At 43.0% G+C, this 12,325-nt stretch overlaps 1 protein-coding gene across 5 annotated transcripts; it reads left to right on the top strand.

Annotated features, from left to right (window-relative positions):
- The first annotated feature begins 7,214 nt into the window (after window positions 1-7,214).
- Dnajc28 (DnaJ heat shock protein family (Hsp40) member C28) lies at window positions 7,215-12,017 on the top strand. Of its 5 annotated transcripts, none has more exons than XR_004116835.1 (2): window positions 7,215-7,505; window positions 8,574-8,618. XR_004116835.1 is itself a non-coding variant. In XM_031364410.1 (2 exons), the coding sequence occupies exon 2, from the start codon at window positions 9,264-9,266 to the stop codon at window positions 10,419-10,421; it is 1,158 nt and encodes a 385-aa protein (XP_031220270.1). In that variant the 5' UTR covers window positions 7,215-7,373; window positions 9,236-9,263; the 3' UTR covers window positions 10,422-12,017. The 5 variants fall into 5 exon arrangements, 4 of the variants coding, with proteins under 4 accessions (XP_031220270.1, XP_031220269.1, XP_031220271.1 ...); XM_031364410.1 differs by lacking the exon at window positions 8,574-8,618 and adding an exon at window positions 9,236-12,017 and having other exon boundaries at window positions 7,215-7,373; XM_031364409.1 differs by lacking the exon at window positions 8,574-8,618 and adding an exon at window positions 9,236-12,017.
- The last annotated feature ends 308 nt before the right edge of the window (window positions 12,018-12,325 follow it).

Raw genomic sequence — 12,325 nt, 5'->3', positions numbered from 1 at the left:
CCTGGTCTACAGACAGTTTCAGGACAGCCAGGGCTAGGGCTACACAGAGAAACTCTGTCTCAAAAACCGTCTACAGAGTCATCTGCAGTTATGCTACTGCCTGACAGTGGAAGGGACAGATGGCAGATGGGAAGGAAATCCCATGGGTTAGTGAAACCACATACATAGAAAACAGCTACTAGAAGTCAGTGTGAACCTATAGTCTGGAGGTTAGAATGTTTGGTTTGATCCTCAGTACTTCAGGATTAACAATGGAGTGTTCTAGCTCTTTAATCGTCCACCCTTTTTTTTTTTTTAAGTATTAGCCTTCCCTTAAAGTAGCTGATACCATGTCTCCAAAGAAGAATCTATGTGTCTGGTTGCCTGAAACCAAAATACACCTTAGAATAACAAGGTGATAATAGAAGGTGGAACAGTCAGCCACATGCAATTAAGGCAGGTTTGCATACAACAGGTGGGAGCAATGGACACAGGTGAAGGTTGTGAAGAGTCAGCCAGCCCAGATGATGAGCTAACACTTTTCAGGCAGTACAGCCAAACTCTCACGATGGAGGTTGTTTGGCTCCCTTGATGGTCACAACAGGATACTATTTAGACACATTGAAGACCCTATAGTAAGTTCACCTTTAAATACTCCTCAAATTTTAAGTTACTCTCTTAGTATACGAACATTAGTTATTCAAGATTGAGATAGCTCAATCTGTAAAGACTCTTGCCAGCTTGGCGGTGGTGGTCACCCACCAGCACTTGGGAGGCAGAGGCAGGTGGATTTCTGAGTTTGAGGCCAGCCTGGTCTACAAAGTGAGTTCCAGGACAGCCAGGGCTACACAGAGAAACACTGTCTCGAAAAAAAACAAAACAAAACAAAAGACTCTTGCCTTCAAGTTTGACACCTTGAATTTGACCACCAGGATCCACGTGACAGGAGACAACCAACTCCACAAGTATGTACCATAGCATACAAAACACAAAACTACACATACAAAAAAATAACCACCAGGCGATGGTGGTGCATGCCTTTAATCCCAGCATTTGGGAGGCAGAGCCAGGCGGATTTCTGAGTTCAAGGTCTACAGAGTGAGTTCCAGGACAGCAAGGGCAACATGGAGAAACCCTGTCTAAAAAAAAAAGCCAATGTAATAAGATTTTCAAAGCCAGATATGGTACATACCTTTAATCTCAGCGCTTGAGAGGCAGAGGCAAGTGGATATCTGAGTTTGAGACCAGCCCAGTCTACAGAGTTTCAAGGCAGCCAGGGCTACAGAATAAGATCTGTCTCCAAAACTAAAGTAAGTTATTAAATATATTGTTTAATAATAATAAACTTTAAGAATGAGAACAGCCAGCTCTCCCTCACGTTCTTCACCCATGCTGGGGACAGTGCTAAAAGTGAAGTTCTTACACACTTCTTACTGCTTGCTTTGATTTTTATTTCTTTTCTTTCTTTCTTTTCTTTTTTTCTTTTTTTTTTTTTTTGGTGTTTTTGAGACAGAGTTTGAATATGTACCTCTGGCTGCCTTGGAACTCACTGTGTAAACCAGACTGGCCTAGAACTCACAGAGAGCCACCTGCCTCTGCTTTTTACATGCTGGGATTAAAGGTGTGCCACTAGTTTTTTAAAATTATATCGTTTAGGATGGGGTGTGGTGATGCATGTCTTTTTTAAAATTTATTTATTATATGTAAGTACGCTCCCAGAAGAGGGCATCATACCTCATTAAGGATGGTTGTGAGCCACCATGTGGTTGCTGGAAATTTGACTCAGGACCTCTGGAAGAGCTGTCAGTGTTCTTAACCTCTGAGCCATCTCTCCAACCCTGATGCATGTCTTTAATCCCACCATTCAAGAGACAGAGGTAGGGGAATCTCAGGCCAGCCTAATCTACATAGCAAGTTACAGAATAGCCAGGGATACACACTGAGATCCTGTCTCCAAAAACAAACAAACCTAACTAAATAATAATAAAAAATAAAATAAACTTTAAGAACAGGCTACATGGTTTTCAGATACCATGATTTTGGTTTTGGTTTTCAAATTTGCTTGTAGGTTCATCTTACCCAATCTGACCTCAGCTCACCTGGTTTTCAAAATTCACTCCTGAGCTCCTGTCTGCCTCCCAGGTGCCTGGAGTCCAAGGGCTTCTTGCAAATGCATACACATGAGGCAGTATCTACACAACCAACACTCCACTTGTCACAAGCCAGAGCTCAGGTGACTTCACAAATACTCTGCAAAGGCCTTACCCCTCCTGCCTCTAGTCCATCCCCACCATGAGGAATTGCTCCTCTGACTTTCTCATTGTTCTGCTTACATCTCTTTCAATTGAAATCTCTTAAGAACTAAATAATTGGTCCAGGAATGGTTGACATGCCTTCCATCTGAGGATGGAGGCTGAGGCAGAGCTGCAGAGTATAAGCCTGTCTCAAATATGTGTATATTAATATATAAATATGTATTAAAGATAACCAAGTAATTTATGGATTTCTCTTTGAAAATAAAAATGAAAATAAACTATCTTCTAATTGATTTTGCCTGATCTTAAGCTCTTAAGTGAATTGAGGTTCCCAGAAAGCCACATCTTTGTTACAGACAGATTCCTTCCACTGGGTCAAGGGACTGCCCTGAACTCCTGTGATTGTGTGTGGAGAGCTGGAGTGTAGGTCCAGAGCCTACTTTGTTGGGCTAGCTTAGTCCCTTAAGAGCTATGTGCTGCCCACCTCTGTGAGTGACCTGACGTCTTTGAGACTATCAGGTAAAATGCTTTTGGAATAAGATTCCTGGCTTCTAACAGCACAACCGAGGTTTCACTGCAGGTGTTCCGGTAATGTATTTGAGAGCTATCTTGACTTATAATTTTCTTTGTTCAGCTATTATAAAAACATACTGAAACTTAATATGACAGAGCATGGAATTAGGGGTTCTTGGGTGGGTCATTTGCCTTTAGAATAAATAATCTCTTACTCCCTTTGAGGAAGGGGGTGTGTGTTTGTGTGTGTGTGTGTGTATGTGTGTGTATGTGTGTATATGAATATGTATGCATATTTTTGTGTGTGAATGTGTGTGAGAGTGTATGTGAGTGTGAATGGATGAATGAATATGGTGTGAGCGTATGTGAGTATGTGTGTGTATGTGTGTGAATGTGTGTGTATATGAGTGCTTGGACACACACATTTATTTGTAAATATAAATGGAATGCCACAAGATGTCTGTAATTTCTGTGTTTAGCTTTGTAGGCTCACATTAATCTGAGATCCATATTGTATGTTTTTTGTGAATCACAATTCAGTGTGTGGCCATGCCCCAGTTTACTTAGACTGCCAAGGTCATCTGAGCATGTCTAGTAATAATGACCACTGCTCACCTGACCCTTCTCTTTGCTTTTCTGTCATGCGCTGGCTTCTTTTGCAGGGAGCACACCTTTAATCCCAGCACTGGGGAGCAGAGGCATATGGACCTCTAAGTTTGAGGCCAGCCTGGTCTACAGATCAAGCTCCAGGACAGCCAGGGAAACCCAGTCTCAAAAAATACAAAACAAAAAATAAAATAAAATAAAATAAAATAAAATAAAAACAAAGAACAAGGACTTAGTCTGTAGCCCTGAGTGCCTTGGAATTTGCTGTATAGACCAGGCTGGCCCTGAATTCTGTGATGGTTTGTGTGCGACTGAGCTAGGGAGTGGCACTATTTGGAAGTGTGGCTTTGTTGGAGTGGGTGTGTCACTGTGGGTGTGGGCGGGCATGGGCTTTAATACCCTTGTCCTAGCTGCCTGGAAGTCAGTCTTCCACTAGCCGACTTCAGATGAAGATGTAGAACTCTCAGCTCCTCCTGCACCATGCCTGCCTGGATGCTGCCATGCTCCTGCCTTGATGATAATGGACTGAACCTCTGAACCTGTAAGCCAGCCCAATTAAATGTTGTCCTTTATAAGATTGCCAAAGTCATGATGTCTGTTCAGTGTAATAAAACCCTAATTAACACAAAGTCCTAGGGATCTACCCTGTACCTGCCTCCAGAGGGCTGGGATTAAATGAGTGCCCAGCTTGTATTAAACCCTTTTCATCTTCTATTATGTCTAATTTGCAAGTAAAACTTGTTAAGTATGCATGCTTAAAGAAAAAAAATCAGTATATATAGGGTCTACACCATGCCTGATTCCAGGTCTGAGCAGAAGTTCACAGAAAAAAAAAGCCACACCTACCTTAACATATTCTACAAGGATGAACTGACTGGTAAGAAGATCAGTGACTATGGAGAGTTGGAATGTTGTTAGGTCCAGAGTCATTGTCCTGGGTAGTCTCAGTCATTTAGGTAGCCATCAATTGCCTACCCACATATTACCAAGCACCCTAGTGACTGATATGTAAATTCTTCTGAAATATATGAACAGACCCAAAAGCTAAGGATGTCATTAGGTAGTATCAAAACCTACAACAGAGATCTTCTGGCTTTGCTGTAAGCATCTAACTGGTGTTTCCATCAGAGTCATTGAAAGATGTCTTTTTCTGGGCAGTGGTGGTGGACGCCTATAATCCCAGCACTTGGGAGGTAGAGGCAGGCGGATTTCTGAGTTCAAGGCCAGCCTAGTCTACAGAGTGAGTTCCAGGACAGCCAGGGCTGCACAGAGAAACCCTGTCGTGAAAAAACAAAACAAAACAAAAACAAAAAATGTTACAGAGCCACAACAAATTTATCTTGGAATACTTTTAGTTTGGTGGTTTTTGTTTTTGTTGTTTTGTTTTAAAGACATTCGTTTTTGACCAGTGTCTAACCTAACAATCATGCAAAGTCTTTAAATTGTATTCTTTACAGACTACCAGCTTCCCTTCAAACCAGTTGGCATGACCCATTTTCTCAGCTTTGCTGAGCACTCCACCCTGTGGTCCCCAGGGGGGCATTTGGTAAGTGCCTTGATTTGTGCCATTCTGTGCTTTAGAGTTGGTGAGATCTCATAGACTTATTTCCATAGTGAGCATGTGATAACAACATGATCTGAGCCACCTGGATCTGGGTTTCTCAGTCCTGCTCACTCATGTAGCTCAGAATAAACTATTTCTGAGACACTCTGAGACTGGGTTCTCTACAACAGCCCTAGCTGTCCAGGAACTCACTTTGTAGACTAGGCTAGCCTTGAACTCAGAGACCTGCCTGCCTCTGCCTCCTGAGTGCTGAGATTTCAAGTATGCACCAGCATGCCTGGCTAAACTATTTCTTATTCTTTCTTTTTTTTTTTTTTTTTAAAGATTTATTTATTTATTATATGTAAGTACACTGTAGCTGTCTTCAGACGCACCAGAAGAGGGCGTCAGATCTCATTATGGGTGGTTGTGAGCCACCATGTGGTTGCTGGGATTTGAACTCATGACCTTCCGAAGAACAGTCAGTGCTCTTCCCCACTGAGCCATCTCACCAGCCCTCTTATTCTTTCTGAGATGAGAACTTTTTTGTTGTTGTTCTTGGCATGGATTTTTTAACACAGAGTATTTATAGTCCAATGCTTGACAAAAAGCAAATGCTAAATACACATTTACTATTTCCTTTTCAAGATTTTTTTTTTTTTTGCATCTCTGAGTGTTTTGCCTGCATATATTTATATGCATCACATGTGAACCTGGTGTCATAGTGGTCAAAGAGGGCATTGGGTCCCTTGGATCAGATATTGATGCAGCACCGTGCATGCTGGGAATTGTCCTCTAAAGAGAAACAGCGCTCTTAACCACTGAGCCACTTTACAGCCCCACATTGGCTACTTACATTTTTTTGATTTTACCATTTCATGTGTATAGTTGTTTTTTGTGCATGTATATATGTGCACATGTGTGCCTGATGCCCACTGGGATGAGAAGAGGGCATCAGGTGCTCTGGAACTGAGTTACAGACAGTTGTGAGCCGTCATGTGGGTTCTGGGAATAGAAGAGCAGCCGGTGATTCTTAACTGCCAAGCCAGCTCTCCAGCCACCACATTTCCTAGGATCTGACTTTATAGAGGAGTATCTCATCTAAGGTACATAGAAACTGGAATCAATAGAGTTCACAACCCAAGTCATTGCTTTTGTCTTCAAAACAATCAAGAGGGAACTTGAGAGATGAATAAACCCATAGAGCACTGACTGCCTTTTGGGAAACCAGGTTCAGTCCTCAGGACCATGGCTCACAACTGCTTCTAACCATACCTGATACAAAGACATGCATGCAGCAGAATACCCATAGACATAAAGTATAAATAAATGAAAAGGCTGGAGAGTTGGCTCAGTGTTTAAGAGCACTTGTGGAGCCCTGGGTTCCATCCCAAGCACCTGTGTGGCAACTCTCCACAACACTGCCCTCTAATCCCCATGAGAACTGCACAGACCTGGTGCAAAGACACACATGCAGGCAAAATCATCAAGAAATTGCTCTACAAGGTGTGGGGGGGAACCATGTTTAATTCTATCAGTGATTGAACTTAAAACCAAAGACCTCAGGCTGGAGGGATGGCTCAGTGATTAAGAGCACTGACTGCACTTCTAGAGGTCCTGAGTTCAATTCCCAGCAACCACATGGTGGCTCACAATCATCTGTAATAGGATCTGACGCCCTCTTCTGGTGTGTCTGAAGACAGCTAAAGTGTATTCACATACATAAAATAAATAAATAAATCTTTAAAAAAATAAAATAAAATAAAACCAAGACCTCTCCTTTTTTCCCTCCCCTTCCACCACATGGCCATGTGCAGTACTCAGTAGGGTGATGCACGGTACGATTGGCAGAGCCCTGAGAGAACTTGCCTTGCATGCATAAGCCCTTGGTTTTATATCCCCAACCTTCCATAAACAAGTAGCAATCTTACTGTGTAATCCCAGCACCTGGGAAATGAAATCATGGAGGATGTGCAACTCAAAGTCCTCCTCTACTATATAGCGAGTGTGAGGCCAGCCTGGGCTAAGGGCAGTGTGTCAAAAAACCAAAAACCATCCAACCAAACAGAGCTTGGCAGAAGAAAACACCATCTTTCTAGGCTTAAGGAAGCCTACTGACGGTGGAGGTGTCCCACAGAGGAAAACGGCTTAATATTCCTCCATCTATAACAATTTATTGAGGTCAGAGCTCTCCAAATCGCATACACGTTGGAGTCACAAATCTATCACAAGCAGTAACTCCTCTCCAGGCCCTAAGGCCTCTACGCTACATCTGCTGGAGAACTACATTTCCCACAATCCAAATCGGCCGAACCCTGCCCTTGAAAGCGGGTAGAGGCGGGCCCCGTCTTCTCCCTCTCCCCGTCCCCCTTCAACAACAACGGGACGTCTAGAGGTGCCTGTCCCCTGTCCCATGGGGTATGCTTCTTTAACAGAGACCAGTGTCCCTGGTGAGGGAGGCTGCCTGTCGTAGTAAGGTATGATGAAGGGCTCCGCAGTGTAGCGTGGCAGAGGGTCCAGTAGCGAGGCCGGGAAGGAGCGGGCCGAGCGTGCTGTGCAGAGGCTCAGCTTGGGCTTTTAGCCGCTGAGCCCCAATCTGGTCTGTGAAGGTGAGTAGGGTACAGCGGACCGACACTCTTCTGAGACATCCCTCACCACGGTGAGCATACAAGCATCCTAGACAACTCTAAAATCCACTGACTCTTATATTGTGACATCGGGGCTTACCATGACTTCTAAAACGCACCTTACATTCAAATGGCCACTAATTCTCCAGTACTTCGTTGCCTTTCGTCAGTGTTCAGTATCTTTCTCCACAGGACCATGAGTTTTTAAATACAGCAAAAGCTTTTATCGCCTTTCCTGTCCCAGCACTTAGCAAATAGTGAGGTGCAGAGCTTAAAGTCGCTTACATTCTTGATTCTCTATCCCATCTAGTATCACACTGAATACCATTATGTAGTTCCGTTTGTAAATGCACTTGGAAATGGTGATGGCCATTCTACACTATATGCAAAACAAAAGAACAATAACAACACAAATTGTGCTCGGGGAAGTTCGTAATTTGCTGAGTATAGCTAAGCCAAGTGTGGGGCTTGGACACTTGTGTTTAGTCCTAGCACTTAGGAGACAGACTGTGACTTCAAGTCCAGCCTGGTCTACATAATGAGTTCTAGGACAGCCAGGGCTATGTAGAGAGACCCTATCTCAAAAAAACAAACAAAAAGCAGTTAAGCCTTACTGTGCCCCAAACCTAACCATTTGTCATACCTTGTAATGTAATTTGGTTAACCTTAAGAATTGCTCAACCTTTGGGGCCCATTTTCTTATAAAATGAGAAAATTAGATTAGATGAGTTCTAACAACTTTCTAGGTCTAAAATTCTGTGCATCTAAAAATCTGGGTCGTGGTGTGCACACCTTTAATTCCAGAACACGGGAGGCAGGGGCATGGGGTCTCTCTGTGTTTGAAGCCAGCCTAGTCTCCAAAATGAGTCCAAAGCAACCAGTACTACACATAGAGAAACCCTGTCTGCAAGCAGTAGAGTTCGGGTCCTGTCACACTATATAGGAGCCAAACATCACTGTCTGTCTTCTAGCTGTAGATATTTATATATTCTTGCTTAAGCAACATTGTTACAAAGAACTGACTTTCTTTTTCTTTTTCTTTTTTTAAAGATTTTATTATTTCTAAGTATACTGTAGCTGTCCTCAGACACACCAAAAGAGGGCGTCAGATCTCATTACGGATGGTTGTGAGCCACCACGTGGTTGCTGCGATTTGAACTCAGAACCTTCAGAAGAGCAGTCAGTGCTTTTTTTTTTTTTAATTTTGTTTTACGATTAATATTTATTTATTTATTATAAGTACACTGTAGCTGTCTTCAGACACACCAGAATAGGGCATCAGATCTCATTATGGGTGGTTGTGAGCCACCATGTGGTTGCTGGGATTTGAACTCATGACCTTCAGAAGAGCAGTCAGTGCTCTTACCCGTTGAGCCATCTCACCAGCCCCCAGTCAGTGCTCTTAACCACTGAGTCATCTCTCAAGCCCCTGACTTTCTTTTTTATATGCAGATGGTGTTTGGCCTGCACTCTGGCTGTGCACCATGTGTATCTAAAACCTGAGTAGGCCAGAAGTCAGACCCCCTGGAACTGGAGGGAGGGACATTTGTTAGCTGCCATGTGGGTGCTGGGAACCAAACTTCAGTCCACTTTCTTGCCCCCAAGAACCAATGCTTACTAAGGACATGTAACCCACACCCTTGCTTGGTTATTGATAAAAAGAAAATGACTGATAGTATAAGTGTATCCAACTGCTCTTTGCTGTCTTGTAGATCACTGTTAAGAAGAATTCCAGATACAATGATAAACACAGCGCGCATGAAGATGGCTGGGATCCTGAGACTACTTCTAACAAATGCTTCCTTGATCCCTCCTGGGGTAAAAATGCTTTCAGATCCTGGATCTAGGTTGCTATCAACACATAAATCCAAGAAGCTCAGAGAATATTACATGCTGCTGAATCTAGATGAAGGATGCTCTGTGGACGATGTCAGGGAGACTTTTCATAAGCTTGCCAAGCAGTACCATCCAGACACTGGTTCTATTGACGCTGATTCTGCAACATTTATAAAGATTGAAGAAGCTTATAGGAATGTGCTGTCCCACGTGATAAAACAGATGCATGCCAGACGGAATAAAGCTGAAGATGCAGAAGAAGAAGAAGAAGAAGAAAAATTCAAATATAATACACCTCAGCACCGACATTACTTAAGCTTCGAAGGTGTTGGCTTTGGGACTCCAAGTCAGCGAGAGAAACAATACAGGCAGTTCAGGGCAGACCGTGCGATGGAGCAGGTGATGGACTATCAAAGGCAGAAGCTTCAGAGGGAGTACTTCGCCAACAGCATAACTGTCAAAGACTTACGGCAGAGCAAACAACAGAAGATAACACAAGCCATCGAGCGCCTGGTGGAGGACCTCATTCAGGAATCCATGGCAAAAGGAGACTTTGACAATCTCAGCGGCAAAGGAAAACCTCTGAAGAAGTTTTCTGGCTGCTCATATATTGATCCCATGACTCACAACCTGAACCGAATATTGATAGATAACGGATACCAACCAGAGTGGATTCTGATGCAGAAGGAAATTAAGGATACCATTGAGCAACTTCGAGAAGCACTTTTAGTGTCTAGGAGGAAGCTTGGGAACCCTCTGTCACCAGCAGAACAGAAACAATGGTCCCAAGTGTGTGAGCAGTTTCAAGAAAACATCCGAAAGCTAAACAAGCGAATTAATGATTTCAACTTGATTGTTCCTATCCTGACCAGGCAGAAAGTCCATTTTGATGCACAGAAAGAAATTATCAGAGTCCAAGAAATGTACAGGGCCTTTGTAGAAGCAAAACAATCCACAGAAGAAAACCAAAGTGACATTAGCCAGGGAGAAGAGGAGAAAACACCCAGAGTCAAGGCAGGCTTTCTAAACTGGCTGAATCTGTGGAAATTTATTAAAATATGACTGTTTTGGCATTCACGATCATTTTCTGCTCTGGTCAGTTTTGAGTTGCTCTGACATTAGACATAGAGCCGGAGATTGATTGTCATGTCCCAGGGACTTGAGAAACTAATCACACCCGGTGGTAGATGAGAGACTTGGGTAAATTCCGCTGTAATGAAGTAGTAAGAGGCCCCTGCCCCTGAAGGAGCAGGCTCTGGTGCCAGCTTCAGGTGTCGGCCTCCAGTCTCCAAGTGAAATCTTAAAATCTCAAAAGAACAAAGGAAGGGAGAAAGAAAGGAGATATGAAAGGAAATGAAAACGAAAGGGGGCTGGAGAAACTGCCCAGTGTCTGAGAGTCCTTGCTCCTCGCTCCTCCTACAGAGGGCCGGATTCCCAGCATCCATGTCAGGTGGCTCACAACTGCCACCTCCAGCTCCAGCTCCAGGGATTCAATGTGCACATACATGTGCACACACATGTTATAAATTAAAAATCTAAAGACAACAGGTAGGTTTTGCAGATTTCCTCTGGTATATTCCAGAGCTTATTAAAGCTCTAAACTGTGGGAATGCTTGCTAGGTGGAGCAAAACTGAAGGTCAGGAAATAGCACTCTGGGACTCCTGTGGGCACTGGACAAAGAAAAGGCCAAGTAAGGGGGCTAACTGTGCCCACTGGCCACAGAAGTCAGTTAAGCTAATTGACTTAAAAGTCCTAAAAATGTTAGAGTTGATTATATTTTTGTAACTTTTAGAGGGAGCAAAAGTCCTTAAGAACAATACAAAGGTAAATGTTCACTTCTAGTCTCTTCTCTGATACAAGCTGACACACTAGGTTTCCATAAACCTTGCTTAAGTGCCGTGGTGCCATAGATCAGACCCCCCAGAGATGGTTCAACAATGTTAACCCCAAACTTAACCCTTTTTGGGACCCAACTTCCTGTCTTAGAGACCCTTTGACAGTTGGTCTAAGATGAGGTATCTAAAATTTGTTCCTTGGAATCTTCAGCAAGTCACAAGAGACAGAAATTGATGAGATGGTTGTTCCATCTCCTTTAAGAAAACTTGGGGCTCTCAGGCTTGGCTAGTTGCTTTGGGCACACAATTGGGTACCCAGAAGGAAGCCCAAGTGTGCAGAAAGGAACTGACCCATTTCCAGAGCAATGTGAAGATGGGGTTCAGAAGAACAGCGCTTGACACGGACATGGGGCCGAGTCATTTTGTAAGTCTGCGGTGGTTAAAACATCAAAGAAACCTACATCTTCAAAAGGAAGTTGGGCCCTTTCTGCTTTGATAATCGAGCAATTGAGTGGCATAATGAATAATTTTTTTTTAGTTGGAACGAGTTATCTAGCTTCTGGTGATAGTACTATATACATTACTAAATGGAATTGTCCGCAGCGTGGAGCATGGCTTTGTGATAAGAGCTGTGGCTCCAGATTATTTTAAGAGACTGCCATTCTGTGATGCTTACTTTAAAAATGGGGGTTTGGAGTAAACATGAATGAAATAATTCTCAGTATTGTACATGAGAAGATGAGGTTACAAAAACTATTAATTATAGTACCACTCACTTTATGTTTGCAAATGTCTATATTAATAAAATTACCTTAATGATGATTCAGTGGTCCATTGATCTATAACCAAGTCATAGTAAATAACCACCAGATTTTGGGCTAGCTATCAAAGAGGATTTTTAAATCTTTTTTATTTTTGTGTTATTCTCTTTCTTTTCCTTTTAATTTCCCTATTTAGTTTTATGTGTGTAGGTGTTTTCCTTGCATGTATGTATGTGCACAACACCCAGGCTTGATGCCCACAGAGCCCAGAAGTGGGCAGGTCTCTTGAGCCCGGAGTTATAAACAGTTGTGAACTGCGATGCAGATGCTATGGACTGAACCCAAGTCCTCTGGGAGAGCAACAGGTAC

This window comes from Mastomys coucha, unplaced genomic scaffold (assembly GCF_008632895.1).
Source record: "Mastomys coucha isolate ucsf_1 unplaced genomic scaffold, UCSF_Mcou_1 pScaffold12, whole genome shotgun sequence".
NCBI lineage: Eukaryota > Metazoa > Chordata > Mammalia > Rodentia > Muridae > Mastomys > Mastomys coucha.
The sequence above is the reverse complement of the archived record's forward strand: the minus strand, read 5'-3'. Positions and strand labels throughout refer to the sequence as shown.

Coding starts and splice junctions, on each gene's coding strand:
- Dnajc28 (XM_031364410.1), top strand. CDS start 9,264: ATGATAAACACAGCGCGCATGAAGATGGCTGGGATCCTGAGACTACTT.